Source organism: Schistocerca gregaria, chromosome 6 (assembly GCF_023897955.1).
Source record: "Schistocerca gregaria isolate iqSchGreg1 chromosome 6, iqSchGreg1.2, whole genome shotgun sequence".
In the NCBI taxonomy this organism is placed as follows: domain Eukaryota; kingdom Metazoa; phylum Arthropoda; class Insecta; order Orthoptera; family Acrididae; genus Schistocerca; species Schistocerca gregaria.
In genome coordinates, this window is record NC_064925.1 from 524,114,634 (window position 1) to 524,141,372 (window position 26,739).

The 26,739-nt window shown below is 39.9% G+C and overlaps 1 protein-coding gene across 3 annotated transcripts in view; it reads left to right on the forward strand.

Annotated features, from left to right (window-relative positions):
* The window catches only part of LOC126278526 (centrosomal protein of 120 kDa-like), a 203,617-nt gene that overhangs the window by 59,926 nt on the left and 116,952 nt on the right, over nucleotides 1–26,739 (forward strand). Inside the window, exons 4-5 of one of the 3 annotated variants that reach the window (XM_049978700.1) lie at nucleotides 10,236–10,319; nucleotides 17,828–17,968. The exons of 1 other annotated variant lie outside the window; for it this stretch is intronic. In XM_049978700.1, the coding sequence (XP_049834657.1) occupies nucleotides 10,236–10,319; nucleotides 17,828–17,968 (225 nt within the window). The remainder of the gene's footprint in view (nucleotides 1–10,235; nucleotides 10,320–17,827; nucleotides 17,969–26,739) is intronic. One more of the 3 variants, XM_049978701.1, reaches the window with a different exon arrangement.

A 26,739-nucleotide genomic window follows, 5' to 3' on the forward strand; every position in this document is an offset into this window, starting at 1 on the left:
TTTGTTGGCTACATTGACCCTCTTTTCCACTTAAAGTGTGGTTATAGGTACATTTTCATTGCTGTTTATGCATTTACTAGGTTCATGTGGTTGATGCCCAGTACTGGTATAAAGGCGAGAGCTAGTGCAAACTTCCTAAGTAAAATCATTTCATGGCTTGGTCCTCCTGTTATCTTGGTGACTGAAAATGCCCCAGGAATTTCATGGGTTTTGTTAAAAAAGGCATTTAGCACATGACTACAACACTTCATTACTTGCAGCCTTTCTTTGCAGAGAGGATGAATAGGAATTTGAAGGCCACGCTTATTGCTTTTCACACTGATAGTATGGCAAAATGGGACCAGTATTTGCCATGGTTGAACTTTGCATTTAATATGGCAAGACATGGGCTGCACCAAGTTACTGCAGTTTCATTGATGTTTGTGCATCCAGTTAACTCCCCATTCGCTAACATGTGAGAGGTATCCAAATTGTGCCCAAGGTGATTAGTCCGGATATTATTCAGGAGAACTGGCGACAGGCTAAAGCTATTATTTCTAGGGCTCATCATAAGGAGGCACTCCATTATAACCAGAAACTCCAAGTGGTGAGTTTTAAGGTTGGTAAACTTGTTTATTTGCATTATGTCATGGGGCATGAAGTGAAGGGGGAAGGGCAGGAACCCCAACAAGTTATGTTTACCACATGTTTTGTGGGACCATGGTGTGTGATCGAGGTGCCCTCCCTGGTCATGCTGTGGGTGCGAGATGAGGTCTCGGATGCTATGCACAGGGTGCATATCAGCCAGGTCAAGGATGGCAATATGGGGTAAGGACTGTTTAACTTAGTGTCTCCCCTCCCCGGAGTCCAGTTTGTGGGGTGGAGTTGGGGGTGGGGAGATGGGTTGAGCCCAGTGCGACTTGGATGTTGCAGTTGATTGTTATTTTGATATCTTTAGTGTTGTGTTATCTTCACAGTCTTACCTCCTTGGCCAGTTTTGGTTTTGAAAACGGCAAGGGAAGGAGAGAGGAGAGAGCACTTGAATGATGGGCAGTGAGTGTGTTTGTGTCAGTGGGCATGTAAAGAGGTACTGAATTGGTAGCCATTGATTGTCGCATGTGGGTGCTTGCTGGCTTTCCAAACTGAGCTGCAGCTGTGTTGCATTATTTGGCTGCCTTATCTTGGAGGACAAGCAGTTCTGCACAACTTGGCAGGGATTGCTAACCTGACTCGAAGTGGTCTCCTGCTGTTATAAGCTACGGACATAAAGCTGTTACTTGGTATATTGACAGAGTGATTATGTCCACAACAGCTCACTGGTATTGTATTGGTGTTCGAAGCCATCTTTGGCAGTTCTGACTGTTTGAAATCAATTAGCAGTTAAGCTTGCTAGTTCTATGTTTTGCATCAGACTTGTTGCTTTGGTGATCCAGTACTGGCTTAATCTCTGTGTTAATGCTAAGCCACTTTTATAAAGTTTAAGTTTCAAGTTATTATCAGTTAAAACTGTGGTCTGTACCCTTTCTTACTTAAGGGGAATATTTTGTGTTATAGGCTAGTCTATTTTTAGTTGAGCTGTGATCAGAACGTTGTTTTAATCAGTAAGCTGCACGATTGTTTCTCCTCACTTCTTCCAAAGAGCTATAAATTCTCTCTACTGTCTAAACGTTACTTCGGCATATTTATTGTTATTCTCACAGATAGTTTTAAAATGAGTGTAACCAAGTTATCATTTACTTATAAGCGTAGCGTTTCAAAATAGTTTTCTCCTTATTTGTGGAGATCTATACATATGTATATATGAGCAGGCTGCTTTATTGCTAGCAAATTCTTGTAGGCTACCCCTTATGTACGTGCAGGTTATGGTGTGTCAGTTGATTATGCATTCACCTGTGCGGTGAATCATCCTTATTATGATCCACATAGAAACTAACTGGTGATGTGATATGTGTGTGTGTGTGTGTGTGTGTGTGTGTGTGTGTGTGTGTGTGTGTGTGTGTGTGTGTGTTTTGTAGAGTTCAACTGTAATTTGGTTTGTGGCTTTTCTGAGTTGGTGTTTGTGTGGCGTTCTACTTGGTCTGTCCCTGGTCCCATGCTGACAGGTCCGCTGCATGAGTGTGGTTGGTGGTTTTACCAGGTAGTGTGGCCCTCGTCTACTCAGGTTGGCTGCTGAATGAATGCTTATGCATTCAACTTTAAGTACAGTCTTATTAATCTATGTTATTGACTTATTTTGTTTTCTTATTGCTGTGTTAAGCACTCTATCCATTTCATAATATTGAAATTACGATTATGTTGGATTAATAGCGTGCTTTTTGGTATCCTGCACTATATTTTGACAACCAACCCAGTCATCTTTACTATTTGCAGTGAGTTTTGTTGTTATGCTTGCTTGTTATCTTCACACCAACTGTATTGTGAAACATCATTAATGTCACGCAGCTATTTATAGCAGAGTTTGACTCCTGGTGCCCACTGTGCCCTTTGATATGTACACTGAGGTGACAAAAGCTTTGGGATAGTGATATGTACACGCACAGATGGTGGTAGTACAGTGTGCAAATGATATAAAAGGTGCAGTGCATTGACAGAGCTGTCATTTTTACTCAGGTGATTAATTTGAAAAGGTTTCCAGCATGATTATGTCTGCACTATGGAAATCAATAGACTTTTGAATGCAAAGTTGTATGGAACTCAATGCATGGGACATTACAGTTTGAGATCATTAGGGAATTTAGCTTTCTGTTATCTACAGTGTCAAGAGCATACTGAGAATACCATATCTCAGGTATTACATCTGACCACAGACAATGCAGTGTCTGTCAGCCTCCACTTAATGACTGAGAGCACGATGTTGGTGAAGAGTTTTCAGTGCTAAGAGACAAGAAACACTGCACAAAATAACCACAGAAATCAATGTGGGACGTGCGATGAACTTATCCGTTAAGACAGTGAGGCGAAATTTGGTGTTAACGGGCTGTGGCAGCAGATAACTGATGGGAGTGCCTTTGCTAACAGCACAACATCACGTGCAGCACTTCTCCTGGGCTCGTGACCGTATTGGTTGCCCCATAGACAACTGGAAAACTGTGTCCTGGTCAGATGAGTCCCATCTTCAGGCTGCTGCCTCGGAGTGTAGCGGCAGTGGGGAGTCTCGTGCGTCGCATGGTACTCACCAGGTGTTACATGCTTCACCCACTGTCCTTGCTGTCGAGACATCTTCGCGGGTACCGGGCGTGGTTGGGCCACCCTCTCCCCAAGGGGAATGGCGGGTTCAGCGGTGCTTGCGGCGCACAAGGCGGAGGGTCAATGTGGAGGCCGTGTGGCATCGCCCACTCTGCCTTTGAATGGACATGTGGCTGCTCCTTCAGCAAGGTCCGAGCAGGCGTACAGGGGGGAGAGGTTTATTAGTTATTGGGAGCTCCAACATTAGGCGGGTGATGGAGCCCCTTAGGGAAATAGCAGAAAGGTCGGGGGAAGAAGGCCAGTGTTCACTCTGTCTGCTTGTTGGGGGGTCTCATCCGAGATGTGGAGGAGGCCCTGCCAGCGGCAATAGAGAGCAATGGGTGCACCCGACTGCAAATTGTTGCTCATGTCGGCACCAATGACTCGTGCCGTCTGGGTTCAGAGGTCATCCTCAGTTCATACAGGCCGTTGGCGGAATTGGTGAAAGCGGAAAGCCTCGCTTGCGGGGTGGAATCTGAGCTAACTATTTGTGGTATCGTTTCCAGAATTCTGCGGAGATCTGGGGTGCAAATTTCTCGATCTCCGCTATCGGGTGGAGAAATGTAGGGTCCCCCTGAATAGGTCAGGCGTGCACTACACGCTGGAAGCAGCTACAAGAGTAGCAGAGTACTTGTGGAGTGCACATGTGGGTTTTTTAGGTTAGAGAATTCCCTCCCTAGGCCCGACAAGATGCCTCCTGAGACGCGGCAAGGTAGGAGTAGGCAAAATGCAACAGGGAATAACAATATTAATGTGCTAATAGTAAACTGCAGGAGCGTCTATAGAAAGGTCCCGGAACTGCTCTCATTAATAAACGGTCACAATGCCCATATAGTACTAGGGACAGAAAGTTGGCTGAAACCAGACATAAACAGTAATGAAATCCTAAACTCACATTGGAATGTATACCGCAGAGACAGGCTGGACAGTGAAGGGGGAGGTGTGTTTATAGCGATAAGAAGTGCAATAGTATTGAAGGAAATTAACGGAGATCCGAAATGTGAAATAATTTGAGTGAAGGTCATGGTTAAAGCAGGCTCAGACATGGTAATTGGGTGTCTCTATAGGCCCCCTGGCTCAGCAGCTGTTGTAGCTGAGCACCTGAAGGATAATTTGGAAAATATTTTGAGTAGATTTCTCCACCATGTTATAGTTCTGGGTGGAGATTTTAGTTTGCCAGATATAGACTGGGAGACTCAAAGGTTCATAACAGTTGGCAGGGACAAAGAATCCAGCACTTTGTCTGAAAACTACCTTGAGCAGTTAAACAGAGAGCCGACTCGTGGCGATAACATATTAGCCCTTCTGTTGACTAACAGACCCGTACTAGTTGAAACAGTCAATGCAGAACAGGGAATCAGCGATCATAAAGCGGTTACTGCATCGATGATTTCAGCCATAAATAGAAATATTAAAAAAGGCAGGAAGATTTTTCTGTTTAGCAAAAGTGACAAAAAGCAGATTACGGAGTACCTGATGACTCAACACAAAAGTTTTTTCTCATGTACAGATAGTGTTGAGAATCAGAGGACAAAGTTCAAAACCATCGTACAATATGCGTTAGATGAGTATGTGCCAAGCGAGATTGTAAGAGATGGAAAAGAGCCACCGTGGTACAACGACCGAGTTAGAAAATTACTGCAGAAGCAAAGGGAACTTCACAGGAAACATAAACATAGCCAAAGCCTTGCAGACAAACAAAAATTAGGCGAAGCGAACTGTAGTGTGAGGAGGGCTATGCGAGAGGTGTTCAATGAATTCGAAAGTAAAGTTCTACGTACTGACTTGGCAGAAAATCCTAAGAAATTTTGGTCCTATGTCAAAGCAGTAGGTGGATCAAAACAAAATGTCCAGACACTCTGTGACCAAAATGGTACTGAAACAGAAGATGACAGACTAAAGGCCGAAATACTAAATGTCTTTTTCCAAAGCTGTTTCACAGAGGAAGACTGCACTGTGCTTCCTTCTCTAGATTGTCGCACAGTTGACAAAATGGTAGATATCGAAGTAGACGACAGAGGGATAGAGAAACAATTAAAATTGCTCAAAAGAGGAAAGGCCGCTGGTCCTGATGGGATACCAGTTCGATTTTACACAGAGTACGCGAAGGAACTTGCCCCCCTTCTTGCAGCGGTGTACCGTAGGTCTCTAGAAGAGCGTAGTGTTCCAAAGGATTGGAAAAGGGCACAGGTCATCCCGTTTTCAAGAAGGGACGTCGAACAGATGTGCAGAACTATAGACCTATATCTCTAACATCGATCAGTTGTAGAATTTGGGAACACGCATTATGTTCGAGTATAATGACTTTTCTGGAGACTAGAAATCTACTCTGTAGGAATCGGCATGGGTTTTGAGAAAGATGGTCATGTGAAACCCAGCTTGCGCTATTCATCTACGAGACTCAAGAGGACCATAAACACGGGTTCACAGGTAGATGCCGTGTTTCTTGACTTCCGCAAGGAGTTCGATACAGTTCCCCACAGTCGTTTAGTGAACAAAGTAAGAGCATATGGTCTATCAGACCAAATGTGTGATTGGATTGAAGAGTTCCTAGATAGCAGAACACAGCATGTCATTCTCAATGGAGAGAAGTCTTCCGGAGTAAGAGTGATTTCAGGTGTGCCACAGGGGAGTCTCATAGAACTGTTGCATTTCACAATATACAAAAATGACCTTGTGGATGACGTCGGAAGTTCACTGAGGCTTTTTGCAGATGATGCTGTGGTGTATCGAGAGTTTGTAACAATGGAAAATTATACTGAAATGCAGGAGGATCTGCAGCGAATTGATGCATGGTGCAGGGAATGGCAATTGAATCTCAATGTAGACAAGTGTAATGTGCTGTGAATACATAGAAAGATAGATCCCTTATCGTTTAGCTACAAATTAGCAGGTCAGCAACTGGAAGCAGTTAATTCCATAAATTATCTGGGAGTACGCATTAGGAGTGATTTAAAATGGAATGATCATATAAAGTTGATCGTTGGTAAAGCAGATGCCAGACTGAGATTCATTGGAAGAATCCTAAGGAAATGCAATCCGAAAACAAAGGAAGTAGGTTACAGTACGCTTGTTCGCCCACTGCTTGAATAATGCTCAGCAGTGTGGGATCCGTACCAGATAGTGTTGATAGAAGAGAGAGAGAAGATCCAACAGAGAGCAGCGCGCTTCGTTACAGGATCATTTAGTAATCACGAAAGCGTTACGGAGATGATAGATAAACTCCAGTGGAAGACTCTGCAGGAGAGACGCTCAGTAGCTCGGTATGGGCTTTTGTTAAAGTTTCAAGAACATACCTTCACCGAAGAGTCAAGCAGTATATACCGACAATCCTTCTTTCCATGAACAATACGAGACTGGAATAGAAGGGAGAACCGATAGAGATACTCAAGGTACCCTCCACCACACACCATCAGGTGGCTTGCAGAGTATGGATGTACATGTAGATGTAGATGTAGATGTAGATTTCAGTTGGTAAGAGCTGGTGTTAGGGTTTGAGTGCGGGACAGACCCACAAAGCCATGGATCCAAGCTGTCAACAAGTCACGGTTCCAGATGGTGGTGGCTCCCTAATAGTATGGGCTGTGTTTACATGGAATGGTTTATGTCCTTTGGATGTTCAGCTACTTGGAGACCATTTGTCGTCATTCATGGACATCATTTTGCCAAACAACAATGGATTTTTATAGATGAGACTGCGCCATGTCACTGTGCCACAATCATTTGTGTTTCATTTGAAGAACATTCTGGACAATTTGGGTGAATTGTTTGGTGACCCAGATAACCCAATATGAATTCTATTGAACATTTATGGGACATAATTGGGAGGTCAATTCGTGCACACAGTTCTATAGCAGCAACACTTTTGCAATCATGTGTGGTTATAGAGGCAGCATGGCTCAATATTTCAAAATTGGAACATTTACCAACATTGATGGAGGTAGTGTTACTGGTGTGTGATATTTCTTTAGTTCCTTAATGACAGCAAAAAAAAAAAAAAAAAAAAAAAAAAAAAAATCACCAACAACATACAATTATGTCAATGGTGGTGAGCCGAGCATTGAAATTACACGTGCATGAGAGAACAATTGGAAAGAACACAAGTGCAGGTAGAATCTGATCACATGCTATGTCATTCTATTATGACACATAAATGCTCAAGACTGTGAGTTAAAACTTCACCTCCCATAGGTGATGCGCAGGAGAACAAGGCCGCATTGGTGATGTGCCGCCAGCAATGCTCGTCTGGCAGTGGTGCTGCCATTGACTGAAGCATGCGCCCTGGTATTGCCTTCTTGCAGCAGCACTGAACATGAATGTAGTGGTTGTGGTTGTGGCATACATTGGCGTGATGCCACAGTTTCTGCAACAGCTGAAGTTGCAGTAGCTACAGTTGGCATGGTGGCTGCAGTTGGAACTGAAGAAGTGCACAGCCATCTCAGGTTGTCAACAGTATGTTGTATGGCATGGTGGCTCCAGATGGCAGGATGGCATGGTGGGTGTAGTTGGAACTGAAGAAGTGCACAGCCATCTCAGGTTGTCAACAATATGTTGGATACATTCCATGAAGTTTCAGGATTGCAGCTGGACATCATCCACGTCTTGCCATGATGATTTGGCTGACAGCCATTTAGCCATCATCAGTTGAAATTGGCACAATTGTTGCTATCAGAGGTCAAGAAGTGCACAATCCTTTTCAGGTTATCGACAGTATGTAGAATACATAAATCCTTATTCCATGAAGTTTCGGCATTGCAGCCAGACGATGCTAATGTTTTGCCATGATATTTTAGCTGACCTTCATCTTCAGATGAATGTTTTACGCTTAACATTGCTGATGCAAGTCGTTAATTTTATACCAAAAATTGGCCAGGAGGTGCGTGAGCAAAGATAGCTGCTATATTAGCACCCGTTTGTTGAGTTTAGCATCCTCTTCGATTATTGTTCCATCTATGGACCTGGCGTGATACCAATTCAATTCTACACAGAGTACACAAAAGAATTTGCCCCCCTTCTAACTGCTGTGTACTGCAAGTCTCTAGAGGAGTGGAAGGTTCTAAATGATTGGAAAAGAACACAGGTAGTCCCAGTTTTCAAGAAGGGTCGTCGAACGGTTGCGCAAAACTATAGGCCTATATCTCTGACGTCGATCTCTTGTAGAATTTTAGAACATGTTTTTTGCTCGCGTATCATGTCATTTCTGGAAACCCAGAATCTACTCTGTAGGAATCAACATGGATTCTGGAAACAGCGATCGTCTGAGACCCAACTCACTTTATTTGTACATGAGACCCAGAAAATGTTAGATACAGGCTCCCAGGTAGATGCCATTTTCCTTGACTTCCGGAAGGTGTTCGATACAGTTCCGCACTGTCGCCTGATAAACAAAGTAAGAGCCTACGGAATATCAGACCAGCTGTGTGGCTGGATTGAAGAGTTTTTAGCAAACAGAACACAGTGTGTTGTTCTCAAAGGAGAGACGCCTACAGACATTAAAGTAACCCCTAGTGTGGCACAGGGGAGTGTTATGGGACCATTTCTTTTCACAATATATATAAATGACCTAGTAGATAGTGTCGGAAGTTCCATGCGGCTTTTTGCGGATGATGCTGTAGTATACAGAGAAGTTACAGCATTAGAAAATTGCAGCAAAATACAGGAAAATCTGCAGCGGATAGGCACTTGGTGTAGGGAGTGGCAACTGACCCTTAACATAGACAAATGTAATGTATTGCGAATACATAGAAAGAAGGATCCTTTATTGTATGATTATATGATAGGGGAACAAACATTGGTACTAGTTACTTCTGTAAAATGTCTGGGAGTATGCATACAGAACAATTTGAAGTGGAATGATCATATAAAATTCATTGTTGGTAAGGTGGGTGCCAGGTTGAGATTCATTGGGAGAGTCCATAGATAATGTAGTCCGTCAACAAAGGAGGTGGCTTACAAAACACTCGTTTGACCTATACTTGAGTATTACTCATCAGCGTGGGATCCGTACCAGGTCAGGTTGACAGAGGAGATAGAGAAGATCCAAAGAAGAGTGGCGCAGTGTTATTTGGTAAGTGTGATAGTGTTACAGAGCTGTTTAGCAAACTCAAGTGGCAGACTCTGTAAGAGAGGCGCTTTGCATCGTGGTGTAGCTTGCTGTCCAGGTTTCGAGAGGGTACATTTCTGGATGAGGTATCGAATATATTGCTTCTCCCTACTTATACCTGCCGAGGAGCTCACAAATGTAAAATTAGAGAGATTCGAGCGTGCACGGAGGCTTTCCGGCAGTCATTCTTCCCGCAAACCATACGCGACTGGAACAGGAAAGAGAGGTAATTGCAGTGGCAAATAAAGTACCCTCCACCACACACCGTTGGGTGGCTTGCAGAGTATAAATGTAGATGTAGATGTAGATGTATGGCACACAGATGCATTTATAATAACAATCCTACCTGCGTGCCATCTGTCGGTATTCAGGTCTGCAGAGTTATAATTTAGATGTAAAATTAATAAAAGTAATTGTCACTAGATGTGTCATTAGTCATGAAATGTTTTCTTTCTGAAGATATTAAAGAAATCACCAGATCCTGTGGCTTGCCCATTTGAAAGCCACCATCGTGATTAACGCATTGGAGCTGACGGACATACTAGATACGTTCACTATGTTTTAACCATAAAATCCTGTGAATGGAGGTCATAAGTTCTTCACTTCTGACTTATTTGTTTGTGATTTAAACACATGTTTTACATTTATAAGTGGTGAAAGTAATTGTTTGGCTGTCATAAGTGCATTGTTGATGCGTAATGCGCGCCAGTCTCTCGTGAATGGTACCAGTGCTATATGAACTGTGTGCGCGCTCAGAATATTGTTGAAGATTGTTTTGTTCTATTTCGGCTGCCATGTTGTGCTATTGTGTGCATCCTTCCCACGTGTAAAAACATATAAATAGTGAATATGGCTAACAGACATCACTTGTCAAACTTAGAGATTGAAGAGCTCTTCAACAATGACACAGAGCTTCACGATTTTTCAGATGACATTGGTGGTTTTTCAGAAGACAGCGATGACTCACATGAGCTGGAGAATGAAACCTGTGCTGCTGATAGGAATGATGGTAGTGAGTATGAAGAAGCTAAAGCCCAAGTTTCTATTAGTCAGATTTGTCATTCAGTTCAACAGTCTGCCCTTCATAATGAATGGTGTCGTTTTTGATGCATTCCCCGAATTACCTCTATTTGAAGGAACAAGTGGAATTCCGGTATCTGTTGATACATAATCAACAGAACTAGACTGTTTGTTGCAATTTTTTGTTCGTACCCTGTTTCTAAAAGTAAAGTAAGAGAAATATATATGCTACTGATACTATTTCCGAACTTTGACGCCAGAACAGAACTAAACCAAAATCTTTATGCAAGAAATGGAGAGCAGTGAGGATGCACACAGTATATCATTTTTTAAAATTGTTTTGCATATGTGTGTTGTAAAGAAACCTAAACTTAGGGATTATTGGTCTGAAGACCCTGTGCTTGCTTCATGATTTGCTTCTCAGCTAATGTCATGAGACAGATTTTTTGGCATATTCAGTATGCGGCATGTGAACAATAATGCGCTATGGATACCCCAATAAGAACCAGGTCATGACCCTCTGCATAAAATAAAACCTGTTTGGGACTTTTTCACAGAAAGATGCAGAAAAGTCTTTTATCCATCATGAAATCTGACTGTGGATGAAGCAACATGTCCTTTTTGAGGAAGAATTGGATTCCGTGTTTATATGAAAGACAAACCAGAGAAATATCAGATAAAACTTATGTTATTAATAATGCTCAAACAGGTTACATGTGCAATGCTGAGGTTTATACTGGAGGAAAAGGAAATGTTGACAATTCTGTCAAATCCCTGCTGCTGAGACTATGTTCCTCTTACTGGGGAAAAGGACATGTGATATACATGGACAGATTTTATACAAATCCTGCAGTCCTTGACGAACTATGGGAAAGAAGCATCTGGAGTTGCAAGTGCAAACACAGCACATAATTTTCCTGAGAAACTGCCACTAACAGAAAATAAAACAAACCCACCTAGAAGATGCAAGGTCTGTTGGGAACAAGGGAAAGCTACAGGAAAGGTACTGAGGAAAGAGACCAGATACTGCTGTAGGTCATGTGACACATACCTTTGTGTTCCCAAGTTTTTTCAAAGATTTCATACATGACTGAAGTTCTCTAATTTGTAAAAATGAGAAACAAACATTTCACAATAAAACACTTCACCTATAAATGAAGCATTCAGTATTTACCGCTGACAAGTGATTTTAAATCAATAGCCTTCCATTTCCTGCAAATTATGAATATTTTGTCAACCATGGGGAAAAATAAAAATGCTGAAAAACAGTATCTTTAGAGTAATACCTATAAATCCCTCTATAATTTATTTGTGTTGAACATATACATATTCATAAAGAGGAAGGATGGAAGGTTAAGCTGATGTACTGCCTAAAGAGATAAGTGGATTAGTAAATTTATTAAAAAATTGCAAATTTTAACAAATTTCCTCAGGCTCCAGGTATTAACTGGACTGCTGATGCATTAAGCTCCAACATGTTAATAAGATCTGCTGCCAAACATATTTCTATAGATTCCTTAATAATTTAATCCTAGCTGGATCTCCTTGGGACCAAGATATCCGTTGCAGAAAAATCCATAGAATGTCCTGTGTAGATCCAATGCTCAGCTATGTTTGACTTACTAGGCTGTTCAATGTGAGTGTGGGGACCATGTTCAATGCACCTTTCATGTACTTTGCATGTTGCCTGACCAATGTGGACTTGGCCACATCGTCAAAAACCAAATAAATCCTTGTTGCCACTTTTGAGACATGTTCCCAGTGCATATATATTATGTGTGATATACATACAGATATAGTTCTGTTGTACAATAAGACAGAAGACTTCTAGTCCCACTGGGTTGTTGTAAGCAATGTCAAATATTGAACAAGAAACAATCAAGCTCATTCAATATCTGCAACTCTACATTGTTACCAAATTCACTGAGCATCCAAATTACATTTAGCTCTCATACCCAAGTGAGTTGTGAGTTGCTGCTCTCGTTGTCTGTCCATTATTCTGATGAGTGTTGATCACATGATCCTCTCCTAACACTTTGGACATATGACATGGGGTCATTGTGCTGCTGTAATGTGTTATGCAGCAGACATACTTTTTTTCTGGAGGCTCTGTGGCTTCATCCTATCATACAGGAACTCTTAATATGGTATTACAAGTACTGTAAGTGCAGCACGAAAAGTAATAGATGTGGTTTAATCACAGAAGTGGCTTGTTACTATTTTATTGTTATTTTATACACAAATGTATGAAGTTAGTTTTTGGTCAACAGTCAATGTACAAAATATAGACACTGTGTGAAAAAGTTTACAACACTATTTAAAAAGTATATATTTTTAGTGGTGGTATATTAAATGAAGACACTGTGTAAAATTTCTTGTGGCCCAACAGGATAACAAGTTAAACTGAAGTCAACATAGAGATAATTTGATCAAGAAGCTCTGTTTTCTATGTTTTGCCTTTAGATATATCTCTCATTCTGTTGTCTGAAAGACAGGTGTGGTGGCTTATTTTGTATAATTTCACTTCATGCTGTCTCAAGGAGTTATCTTCTGGACTTTTTCCTGGACAGTGCACCTAAACTAAATACTGAGCTTATTCACTGGAAGCAAGCACTAAAACAGCAAGCAGATAACATTTCTTGAAGGAGGCATTTTAAGGATCTAGGAAAGTTCACATTCACTTCCCAATACATTTACTTCTTACTGGTTTTTGTCGCTGATAATAGAAGCCAGTTTCAGTTGAACTTTGGTTTGCACAATCACAATACAAGACGCAAAAATAATTTTCACATAGACTTTGCCTCCTTGTGTAGGATTCACAGGTATTTGCCCTGATGCAAAGGTATTCATAAAAGTCCCACCTAGCATAAAGTAAGAAATTGGAATTGCCCATCAGTTCAAAAGAAAATTATACATGTTTCAGCCATTCCTTAAAACTTTCTGAATATCCAGATTCAAGAACCTTTCAGCTAGAAGGCAAAGAGCATGTACATTATAAAGCTGCACAACAAGGAGCAGTTTGCTATAAACAGTATTTTGTTGGTGCAAATGTAAGTAACTATTTTTTGAAAAGTAGAAATCTAATCATGTTATTATTAAGACATCATTAGAAGATAAATGTAAGGGGTGATCAAACAGTTTCTGTTACAAGGCTGTACAGTCCATACAGTCCAGAATTGGTATGCCAACTAGGCAAAATTACTGTGAGCATTTGAGTCAATCATCCCACCAATGCACTAGGTTGAAGATACCAGTTTGATAGAACACCTTGTCCTGCCACATGAGAAAGTCCATAACTGCTTGCCACTCATCTTCATCTGGCTAGAATCATCAATCCTTCAAGGCTCATTAAATGATAATTGCATGGGTTGAGATCAGGACTATAGGGCAGGTGCTCAAGTCTTTCCCACTTCAGTTGGCGCAACTTCTGCACTATGACATATGCAATATGGGGATTTAGATTATCATGAAGCAGCAGCTACTCCTGTCACAATTTTCCAGGTGTTTCACCTTAATTACATGCAGTAATTTCTCCAGCATTGTGTAGTACTGTTCTCCAATGATGGAGACACCAGTTTCTTTGAAATTAGGCAATAGGTCCCAGTAATGAAAGAAGAAGGTGAGCATCACCTTTCCAGCAGATGGTTAGCTCTTGAACTTCTTGGGACGAAGAAATGATGTATGACACCACTTCATTGTCAACACTTTTGACTCCACTTCCAGTGGTGGCACCAGCTTTCATCGCCTGCAATAACACGCCCAAGGAATGCGTTGCCTTTATCTTGGTGCAACATTCTTCATTCTCCAATAGTTGTCTACTGGTGTTTATCCTTTGGCAGCCAAGAAAAGAATAACAGCATGTTGGTCCTGTCTGGATGCATTTGATAATAACATCGTCATAGTTCCCATGTCTGCATGTACCTCAAGCATGTTGGAAAGATACAAATGGCACACTGATCCGTTGCCTGCATGTTGGTTATTGTTATTGTTATTTATTTATTGGTCCTGTTGTCTACATAGCAGCTTATGCATAAAACATTGGACAAGTCAAGTTATAAATATACAGGCTGAAAGCCATTTCAAGGCATACATATTTAAAGTTACAATAATACACTTTACACGTAAGTATTTATATAACACATTTCATAAATTTAAATATTCTTCAGTGGAGTAAAAGCAGTGATGCTGTAAATATGACTTAGAGATTTTCCAAATTTATTGACCTCAGTGATAGCTTTTATGTTTTCAGGAAGTTTGTTATAAAGCTTAACTCCCATGTGAAAAGTACATTTTTGGCACAGTGCTGTGCTGATTAGTCATATGTAAGTTTCTGTTTTGTCTGGTAAAGTTCTCATGTATATCACAGTTTTTTTTACTGTCTCTGGTCCTTGCCTATTACATTTAATTTTTTTTTAAAAAAAAAGGTTTCCATAATGTATACACATGGTAATGGAGGAATACCAGAATTCTTAAACAGGGGTTTACAAGAGTCTCTAGGCTTGCACCCAAACAAGATTCTAATGGCCCTTTTTTGTGGTTTAAAAGTGCTATTAGCTGTTTTAGAGTTTCCCCAGAAGGCGACCCCATATCTAAGACGAGAATGAAAGTACGCATGATATACATTCAATACTGATGAATGATTTTAATGAACGAAGAAGGTAACATGTTTTGCTCAGTTCTGCATTGAGATATTCAATATGCTTATTCCATCTGATGTTACTCTGCAGCGAAAGTCCTAAGAATTTGGTTTCAGTATTGTTACCAACTGGTTCGTCATTGATAGAGACTGATGGGATAAACATGTCCTTGTTAGGAACATTGTGGAATTTTAGAGCAATGGTTTCCTTACTGTTTATTACAAGTTGATTACTCGGTGCCCAGCTGCTAAGTTGTATCATGACCGTGTTTACTGTCTGCTGTAACTGTTCATTGTCGTCTCCTTTAAGTAGAATCATGGCGTCATCTGCAAATGTGATTGTTTTGTGTGCATCAACATTTAAGCTTAGATCATTTATGTACAGAAGAAACAGAAGGGGTCCCAATACTGATCCTTGGCGTACACCACATTTAATTTGTTTATAGTCAGATAAGTGATTAGATACAGTTTTTAGTTCAATATCTGTGTGCTTGATGCACACTGCCTGCATACGATTAGTCAGGAAGGAACTAATCCACTTGTTGGACAGACCTCGAATACCATATCTTTCTAGCTTTGATAGCAGAATTTTATGGTCCACCATGTCAAAAGCTTTTGACAAGTCAATAAAGACTCCTATTGTTTACTGTTTTTTGTCCATCAGGTTTAGGATGGAATTGATGCACTCATAGACAGCAGTTGTTGTTGACCTCTTATTTCTGAATCCATATTGTTCATTACATAGTATGCTGTTTTTATTTATAAATTTCATAAGTTTCTCATACATAACTTTTTCCAGTACTTTAGAGATACAGGAGGAAATTGTGATGGGTCTGTAGTTATTTACATTGTCTTTATCCCCTTTTTTATATACAGGAATAACTTTTGATGTTTTCAACACATCAGGGAAAGTGCCTGCCTGAAATGAGCAGTTGCATAAATGTGTGAGTACTTCAATTAGGTTTGATGTGCTCTTCTTTAACATTGTTGCAGGTATACCATCAATACCTGCTGATCTGGAATTTTTTAGTCCTTTTATTGCTTTAGCTACTTCATCTTGTGAAGCAGAACTGATGTACATTGATCCTCTACCTGCACTTATTTTATATTCACTTGCCTGGGGGCTCTTAAAGTTTGATTGTAACATATTTTCAGCAACACCTGTGAAAAAGTTGTTAAATGTGTTGGCTACTTCTAAGTGGTTTGTTACTTTTTTATTTTTATGTGATAGTGTTATATTTTTGCAAGGTTGTCTGTATTCTCCACATTCTTTTTTTATAACACTCCACATAGCCTTTGACTTATTAGCTGAATTATAAATGATTTCATCATTATGCATTATTTTTGCTGCTTTTATTACTTTTCTTAATATTTTGGAGTATTTTTTTATAAAATGTGCATACTACAGGTGAGGAACTTTTTGAGTTACATATTTCATGAAGTAGTCTTTTCTTCTGGCAGGAAACCCTTATTCCCTTTGTCATCCAGCTGTTTGTTCTAGAGTTCCCCTGTATGGTTAATGTTTTCAGTGGGAATGCAAGTTCAAAATGAAAGTGTTGAATTTTTCATTTATATCGTTCATTTTGTACACTCCTAGCCATTTTTCTTTCTGTAATAAGTTGTTGAAGTAGTTTACATTATGCTGATTATAACTACAATACGCTGTTCTGAAAGACATGTTGTAAATAATACTGCCTTGTACTTTTATGCTTAATATTTGAGCAAGATGATCACTAAAACCTGCATTGAAAATTTTTAGTGAAGTGTTGTGTAAACTCTTCTTGACTAGAAACTGATTAAGAGCTGTTTGGCAAGTTTCTGATACTCGGGTAGCTGCTTTTACTTCAGCCTTTAAATTGTAGGACGTTGCAAGGTTCAAAATGGTCTCCCTATTTCCACTATTCGTGAGGAAGTCAATATTGAAGTCACCACAGATTATCAATTCACAATCCATTTTATTTACTTTATTTAGCAATGACTCCATTTTGTTTAAGAAAAGTTCAAAATTCCCGGATGGTGATCGGTAAACTGTAGCAATAACCAGGTTGACCTGAGTAATTTTTATAGCTACAATTTCATAATCTTTTTCGACATTTGCCTTAGTTAAGTCAGGTAGTGTAATAAAATCTACATTATCCTTTGTGTAAATTGCTACCCCATCCTGCTTGCTGTTTTTCCTGCAGTAGTAAGCAGCCAAGACAAATTTGTTTATTTTCGTATTCTGGATTAATTCTGGGCTTAGTCAGTGCTCAGAAATACATAACACTGAGATATCATTAAGTTCATGTGTTAATAGTACATTAATTTCATCGATCTTATTACTCAGGGATTGCACATTATGGTGATAATATATACCCTCATCAGAGTCATCCTATGTTGCATATATGCTGTAGCAATGCTTTGAAATGGAAACTTTTTAATAGCCGCTTATAGCAGATATTTAATATGGCAGAGAAAGTAGCATGTTTTTCAGAATAATGGATTTTCTTTCATACTATTTTACTTGGTTAAATTTAGCTGGTGTAAGCTTAGAAAATTAAGCAGTACATGAATTATATTCTGCAGATACAATATACAATTTAATTTTGCGTGAGTCACTTGTTTTGTTAGTGTATTTCTTGACTTGTACCATGATCCTAAAGCTTCTCCTTCTCAGTGGGACTTATGGAACACAATGAATGAATGTGATAATGTAAATGCAAATTGACAAAAATTGATACTGCAATAAGATTTTATAAAATAGCTTTTTTATATTTTGTGTTAAAAATAGACTGGTCTGAAGTGTCTCTGCTACTTATTTGATGTATGTATTACACATGATTGCATGGTGAATTATTTTCTGAAACTCACAAAAATCCTTATAGGTTGAAGACAAATGGTACAAGCTAATCGATGCAGGGTTTTGTAAACCACATAAACCAGAACTTTTAATAAGCTTACGAATTGAAGAACGAGAGAGAATACAAGTGGACTCAGAAATATCTCAGTCTGAAACCAACATAGAGGTAAGAATTTTGTGTATCTTGGGGATATGTGCTGTTATTCACTCTGAAATAGAGCTTGTGCAGTGTTCCTTGACACCATGACTCCCAGCTAATCAGTGTCAGAATTCACTTAACTTCAGGAAAATGGTAATGTTTCTTAGCAACCACCAATTTTGTGGTGGGACAATGCTTCAGTACTTGTGTAGACACATGAAACATCCTAGCAGATTAAACCTGTGTGACAGATTGAGACTCAAATATGGGACCTGTGCTTTTCAGGGGCAAGTGCTCTACCAACTGAGCAGTCCAAGTGTGACTTACTACACATCCTTATGCCTTTACTTCCTCCAGTACTTTAGCTCCTACCTTCCAAACTTCACTGAAGTCCTCTTGTATACCTTGTGATGGACTAGCACTTGTGGAAGAAAGGGTATGACAGAGACATGGCTTAGCCACAGCATGGAGGATTGTTTCCAGAACGAATTTCCACTCAGCAGCAGAGTGTGAATGAATTCAAAACTTCTACATCTGCATATGTACTCCACAGGCCACCATAGAGTGCATGGTGGAGGGTATGTTGCATTGCCACTATTCATATCACTTCTCATTCCACTCGTAAATAGAGAGGGAAAAACGACTGTCTTTATGCCTCCAAAGAGACCTATATCTCTTATTTTAGGTTCGTGGTCCTTAAGTAAAATGTACGTTGGCGGCAGGAGGATCGTTCTGCAGTCAGCTTAAAGCCTGTTCTCTGAATTTTCTCAGTAGTGTTCCTGGAAAAGAATGTCCCCTTCCCTCTAGGGATCCCCATTTGAGTTCCCAAAGCATCTCTGTTAATAAATGCATGTTGATTAAACTTACTGGTAACAAACGTAGAAACCTGCCTCTGAATTGCTTCAATGTCTTCCTTTAATCTGACCTGGTGTGGATCCCAAACACTCAAGCAGTACTCAAGAATTGGTCGCTCTAGTGTTTCTTCACAGAAGAGCCACACTTTCCCGAAACTCTTCCAATAAATTGAAGTCGAACATTCGCCTTCCACACTACAATCCGTACATGCACATTCCATTTTACATCGCTCTGCAACATTATGTCTAGATATTTGGTCACGCTTAATGTGTCAAGTAGCATACTATTAATGTTGTATTCAAACATAACAGGATTGTTTTGCCACCAGGTCCTCTCTTACATTGGACCAGGGTTCCCCACATACAGTATCGACTGCATCATATTTACCTAAGAAAATTGTAATTTTAATATGACAACTAGTGTTACAATGATGTGAGAGTCTAAAGTGGCAATGTGGGTAAATTATACTGACTGTGAACTGACAAAGTTAACAATGGCCTTAATTGTACTACTGCAGCTGCAGCCACTAAAAGTGACAGTAGTATTGATAATAATGATGATGATGGTTATGATGATGATAATAATGACAACAATTGTGACATTAATAAGAATAAAGACAGTGGCAGATAAAAGATGAATTTGTGGGTCTACAACTAGATGTTTTCTGATATAGCAATTTCTGGGAAAAGGAAATTTAAGAAGACTACATATAGAGCTAGCTGCCATTCATCACAAGAACTAGAAATTTTGTGGAAGTTATATTATATCCTCCTACAGTGACTCAATAATGACACTTTCCCATACACCTCAGTATCATCATCAAACAACCAAAGATTGCTGCTCACCCTGTCAATCAGATCATATATGTACCTAGAGAATAAGAGCAGTCCTATCATACGTCCTCGGGGCACTACTAATGATACTCTGTTTTGGATGTATGCACACTAGTTGAGGACAACGTACTGGGTTCTATTACTTGAGAAGTCCTTCAGCTGTCACATTAGTAGACCTATGTGCTGTTTTACAGGCCTCTGGTATCTGCACTGTTTCACTGAATTATGACCTGAAATAAAATGATATAGGATCTACACCTAAATGGAGAGCCAAAAGCCTCCTTTAAAAGTTCAAATTGATAGTTCACCAGTCTTTAATTGCTTCACTGAGATCCTGCTGGTGATGACCAGGTCTCTTACAGTCTCTAATAGCGTTTACAAACAGGTAGTTAGTTCTAATCTCTACATAAAGTAAAAGTGCGCACAGTACAAATGAAGTGATCAGAAGTTGCTTCACACGTGGTTAAGTTAAGAAGTCACAGATTGTTACTACAGTCACAAATATTATTCAACTGAACCCAAATGCACACATTTTAAAGTCTACTGCTCATAACAACAAAATATGCTGTGTCAGCCTGATTTAAACAAAACACAAGTTGCACAAACGTAACCCAAGATTAGGCTGTTAGTCCGACAAGCGAGCAAAATGAAGACTAAAACAGACTGACTGAAATAGCTTGAGCGTTGGCCTCATGAAGATTTGCTCCATGATATTACTGAACTTTATTAATTTATAATAGTTTTTAAAGAGTATAGTTCAGAGTTCATCTAACATTGGCTATTGCATCTGTCAGTTTATTTTGATTGTACACTCCTGGAAACGGAAAAAAGAACACATTGACAACAGTGTGTCAGACCCACCACACTTGCTCCGGACACTACGAGAGGGCTGTACAAGCAATGATCACACGCACGGCGCAGCGGACACACTAGGAACCGCGGTGTTGGCCATCGAATGGCGCTAGCTGCGCAGCATTTGTGCACCACCGCCGTCAGTGTCAGCCAGTTTGCCACGGCATACGGAGCTCCATCGCAGTCTTTAACACTGGTAGCACGCCGCGACAGCGTGGACGTGAACCGTATGTGCAGTTGACGGACTTTGAGCGAGGGCGTATAGTGGGCATGCGGGAGGCTGGGTGGACATACCGCCGAATTGCTCAACTCGTGGGCCGTGAGGTCTCCACAGTACATCGATGTTGTCGCTAGTGGTCGGCGGAAGGTGCACGTGCCCGTCGACCTGGGACCGGACCGCAGCGACGCACGGATGCACGCCAAGACCGTAGGATCCTACGCAGTGCCGTAGGGGACCGCACCGCCACTTCCCAGCAAATTAGGGACACTGTTGCTCCTGGGGTATCGGCGAGGACCATTCGCAACCGTCTCCATGAAGCTGGGCTATGGTCCCGCACACCGTTAGGCCGTCTTCCGCTCACGCCCCAACATCGTGCAGCCCGCCTCCAGTGGTGTCGCGACAGGCATGAATGGAGGGATGAATGGAGACGTGTCGTCTTCAGCGATGAGAGTCGCTTCTGCCTTGGTGCCAATGATGGTCGTATGCGTGTTTGGCGCCATGCAGGTGAGTGCCACAATCAGGACTGCATACGACCGTGGCACACAGGGCCAACACCCGGCATCATGGTGTGGGGAGCGATCTCCTACACTGGCCGTACACCTCTGGTGATCGTCGAGGGGACACTGAATAGTGCACGGTACATCCAAACCGTCATCGAACCCATCATTCTACCATTCCTAGACCGGCAAGGGAACTTGCTGTTCCAACAGGACAATGCACGTCCGCATGTATCTCGTGCCACCCAACGTGCACTAGAAGGTGTAAGTCAACTACCCTGGCCAGCAAGATCTCCAGATCTGTCCCCCATTGAGCATGTTTGGGACTGGATGAAGCGTCGTCTCACGTGGTCTGCACGTCCAGCACGAATGCTGGTCCAACTGAGGCGCCAGGTGGAAATGGCATGGCAAGCCATTCCACAGGACTACATCCAGCATCTCTACGATCGTCTCCATGGGAGAATAGCAGCCTGCATTGCTGCGAAAGGTGGATATACACTGTACTAGTTCCGACATTGTGCATGCTCTGCTGCCTGTGTCAATGTGCCTGTGGTTCTGTCAATGTGATCATGTGATGTATCTGACCCCAGGAATGTGTCAATAAAGTTTCCCCTTCCTGGGACAATGAATTCATGGTGTTCTTATTTCAATTTCCAGGAGTGTATATTATACACCATGAGCAGCAGCTAATAAAGTATGCAGTACTAATTTATACTTATGCAATAGGAATTCTGGGTTTATGATGGTGCGATTCATCTTGTTATGTTAAAGTTTGCTTATTGAAAACTTAGAAATTTTTAATTAGCAACTCTTGACTCAGAAAAATCGGGCAGTGAAACTATATTAATAGATCTCAGGAACTTACAGTGGTTTTTGCTATAAGTAGCACTGAAAATTTGGATCAGGTGAAATCTTAAATTTTGAATATCTTTTCAATTAATTAAGTTAGTGCTAATGTAAGTGCGTCACTGAAAAGAGGAAAAATAGTTCTTTAATTTGAAAGTTGTCTTTCTAAATCTACCTTTTAGCATATAAGATTTTCCATATTGCTAGATCTACAAAGTTTTATAATTGCATTAACTTTTCATTGCTTTCATTTGTCATAAAACTAATTAGCTGATTGCAACCAGAATAACAAACTGAATGAAGTGAGTAATAAAATTTTGTGCGTGTGTGTGGGGATTTCTTTTTACAGTTTTGATAATTTACATAACATATACTTAATGTACAAACTTAAACCTGCGACTTTTGAAAATTTTGTATGGACCTTACTGTTTGATATAGGAGTGTACTAATGATGAAAGCTGTTGTGCTTCGTCACAGGACCACTCACGTATCTGGGAGTTTATTTCATATTCTCGTACCTTTGTTAACAATCTGCAATGGGGCACCATGTGAAATGTTTTTTGGAAATCTGGGAATATGGAATCTGCCTGTTGTCATTTATCCATAGCCCACAGAACATTGAGTGAAAAATTGACTTGCTGAGTTTTGCACAAACAATGATTTCCAAACCTGTGCTGATTTGTGGACAGAAGCTTTTCTGTCTCAAGAAACTTTATTATATTTGAACTGAGAATATGTTCAAGAATTCTGCAGCAAACCACATTAAGATTATTGATCTGTGACTTTGCAGGTCATTTATTTTAGCCTTCTTATATTCATGATGACTTACTCCTTATGATATTTTTTGTTGTTATTATTATTAGTGAGGTTAGATGTTTAAGTTGAATTTTCAGAATTAGCTTATGATTTAGTTCAAAAGTCTATACAGATGGTCGAAGTGAGGTAGCAGTTCCTCTCATCAAAGGTTAGTGAACAGACGGAGGGACTCCGCAGTATGCAATTCGTGCCCAGATAATGAAGCTGAAGCTGCAAGCTTTCTTAGCAGATGCATGAAATGATGTTGATCTTGTAGCAGTCTTGTCCCCAGATCCAGCAATCCTATTTAAGTGCATACCATCATAACTAAAACCTTGATGACAATTAATAAAATAAGTAGTCAGTGTGTAATCTACCCCCTCCTGCCCAGTTGCTGCTATTGTTCACCAGTGTGCAAAAGTCTTTTCTGAAGATTTGACAGGAGTAACATTATAATAAGCTTTTTAGTTTACTTATCTTTTCTTGTAGAATTGGCTCCAGTTGTTCTTGTCTAGGGGTCTGATTCTTGAAGCTGAAATTCTCACATTTTAGGTTCTCATCATTCTAAATAATTATGAAGATTGTCGTTGGAATATTTTTGTTTTTACATTAATTTATTTTGTCACATTTTTGTGTAACACACAGTCTAATGAATTTTCACATTAACAAAGCTAAAATTACATTGTTTGCCCAAAATACAAAAATACATCCGATCACATCATAGGCATGCTTACAACTACTTCACTCTGCAGTAATAATAATATTCCAAAGGATTTACAATTTTTCTTGACAAATGAATTTTTATTAGTGTCGATTATTATTTCATAAATGAATCCAGAAATAAACATATAAACAGTACAGTACTAGATTGCATACATGATAATAGAAATTTTAAGTGTACCAAATAATTTGTAATTTCAGTTGTTTCCATAAAAAAAAAAAAAAAAAAAAAAAAATTGACTGTACATTCAATGCTAGTAGTTATCGATTGTCATATCGAAAATAAAGTAATGCCTTTTTCATAGATTTAAGCTTGAAATATAATATATTGTGTATAAAATTATATGAAATTTCTCAGAAAAACAGCTGATATAATATTGACCTGCCTTAAATTCAAATAATATTACCGGTATCGATTAATACTGTTAAGGAAAAGTAATTCTAGAGGACGATGTCTCTTTACAGGTGGTAATTAGATTAGAGTCTCCCAGAAATCTCGTGATGATGATTTTTATGTGACTCCTTCCTGCTGACAATTCATTTCCATTCATGTAACAAGTAATGGAAAAAGACATTTGATGGCTTATTAACAGCTCTCTTCATGACTTATCCGTACTGAGAAATTACAGAACCAAACTGACTATCCCATATTTGGGTATGGACAGTGTCATAGACCCTGGAACTTAAATTGTTTTCAACTCTTTCAGTTGCTACTCTACGTCAGGGATGCCTCTTACTATGTCCTACATATGTGAATACATACAGTGGCCAAAGAATGATGTGTCTGTGTGCTCCTCCCATATGAATGATTTCTTAAATGTGAAATTTAAAACTTAATCTAAAACTTCATCTTTCTTTTTGCTGTCTTCTGTTGCCGTAACAAATTGGTCAATGAGTGGTTGGATAGAAGCCTTTGACCTGCTTAGCAATTTTATGTAGGACCAGAATTTTCTTGAGTTCTCAGCTAGATTCTTTGCTAGGGTATGACTGTGGTAGTTGTACATTTTGCAAGTCAATCTTTTCACAGGCACATGAATCTCTACAAAGTTTTGCCTGTTGTCTTTTGTATGTTCTCTTTTGTACCGAGAATGCCTCAGTGTTTGCTTCCTCAGCACTATCCGAATTTTGTTATTAAACCACGGTGGGTCTTTTTGGTCCTTAATCCACTTACTCGCACATACTTCTCCAGAGCATGATTTACAATCCATTTAAACTTTGCGCATAATTCCTCTACATCCATCATTTTGAAACTAAATGATCTCCTTTCATTGTCTAAGTCAGATGCTACCAACTTGTTATCTGCTCTTTCTCGCAAAAATATTTATGTAACCATTTTGATTAAGTAAAGTAACCATTGCTACAGTGTTGACGTTATGATCAATAATCCATGTCTTCATACTGACACCATAAATAAGGTTGGGTCTGTCTGTAGTTGTGAGGTCTAAAATATTTCCACTGTGTGTGGGTGCTCAAACTAGCTGCTCAAGACAGTTTTCAGAAAACAGTACTTTGCAAGACTGCCTATCTCTACTGCCTGCAATGAATCCATAGATATTCCAGTCTATACTTGGTAGGTTAAAGTTGCCTCCAACTAATATTACATGATCTGGTTGTTTTCACACTACTGAGCATAGAATATCTTTAAGTGATTCAGAAACTGTCACTGTGGAATTGAGTGGCCAGTAAAAACATCCAACAATTACCTTGATTTCACCTAGTCCTGTTATACCCATACAGATAACTTCATAGTCACACTCAAAATTGACTTCATTAGAGGCAATATTTTTGTTGATTGCAATGAACACTCCCCCTCCAATGGCATCTAATCTGTCTTTCTGAGTTAATGCTCCATGACTCGCTGAATGTTAGAGCTTTCTACTTCAGGTTTCAGCTTGTTCTTAGTCTTGAGAATAATTTGAGTGTGAAAAATTTCCTGGAGGCCAGTAAATTCGAGAACTTTGTTACGAATACTTTGACAGTTTACTAATAAAATTTTGACAGTCAGTGTGTCTGAACATGGTCAGAGTTCGGTATCTGTGTGTCATCTTGTGAGTGTTCATTAGAATATCTCCGACTACTGCCTAGCCTAAAAAACCTCCATGAGCACTCCACAAGTACTCTGGTATCTGACTAACTGCTTCCTTTTTGTAATGCACTCCCATCCTACCAATTGGAGTCCTACAGTTCTTGACCTGATAACACAGGTCCAGAAACCTACAAATTAAAACCGCGTGCAAAACTGGAACTTGAACCTGGAATCTTTGCCTTTTGCAGACAAGTGCTCTATCATCCGAGTTATCCAAGAATGACTCACCACTGTCCTCACAGCTTTACTTCCTTCCTCCTGTACCTCAAATCCTGGTTTCCAAACTTTGGAGAATTCTCCTGAATACTTCGGGGGACTAGCATTCATGGAAGAAAGGATATTGCTTAGCTACAACCAGGAGGAATGTTTCCAGAATGAATTTTCACTCTAAAGTGGAGTTTGTTCTGATTTGAAATTTCTTAGCAGATTGGACAAGTTATTGTTAAACCTATATATTTTTGTGAAAGTTGATATTCATGATGTAGTAATATACAATTTACCATTACACACCTCTTTATAAAGTAATTGTAAGGAGTGCTCAAATGGGAAGGTACGAAATATCGTAACAACCAAATTGATCAAAATTGGCATATATGCTTTCAGATAAAGTAGTGGGACATCTATGGATGAAAATGTAGTGTCGTTACCTTCCCCAAAAAGTTTAAAGCTTTGCCCTCAGCAGGCAAAGCAATGCTCTGTCTTTTTCAATGCCTGAGGTCCAACACTCATCGAATTCCATGAGCCTGATGAAACCATTAACAGTGACATGTAATGTCAGACACTCCGTAGCCTATGGAAGTCCATAGAGAGCAAACAGCTTGGGCTGCTCACAGACAAGTGTTACTAATCCCTGATAATGTGTGTTCACATGTCTCCAAGGTAACACAAAGTGAAATGGCCAAGTTCAAGTGGGAGAAGCTTGAACATGTGGCCTACAGCAAGTACATGTTACTCTGTGTCTTCCATATGTTTGCCTGCAAAAATAAATCTCAAAGGAAAGTGCTTCAAATGAGACAATGAACTGAAGGCCATAGTGGAGCACTGGCACACATCACTGCCACAGGAATTCTGGGAATAGGGTCTCCTTCAACTCA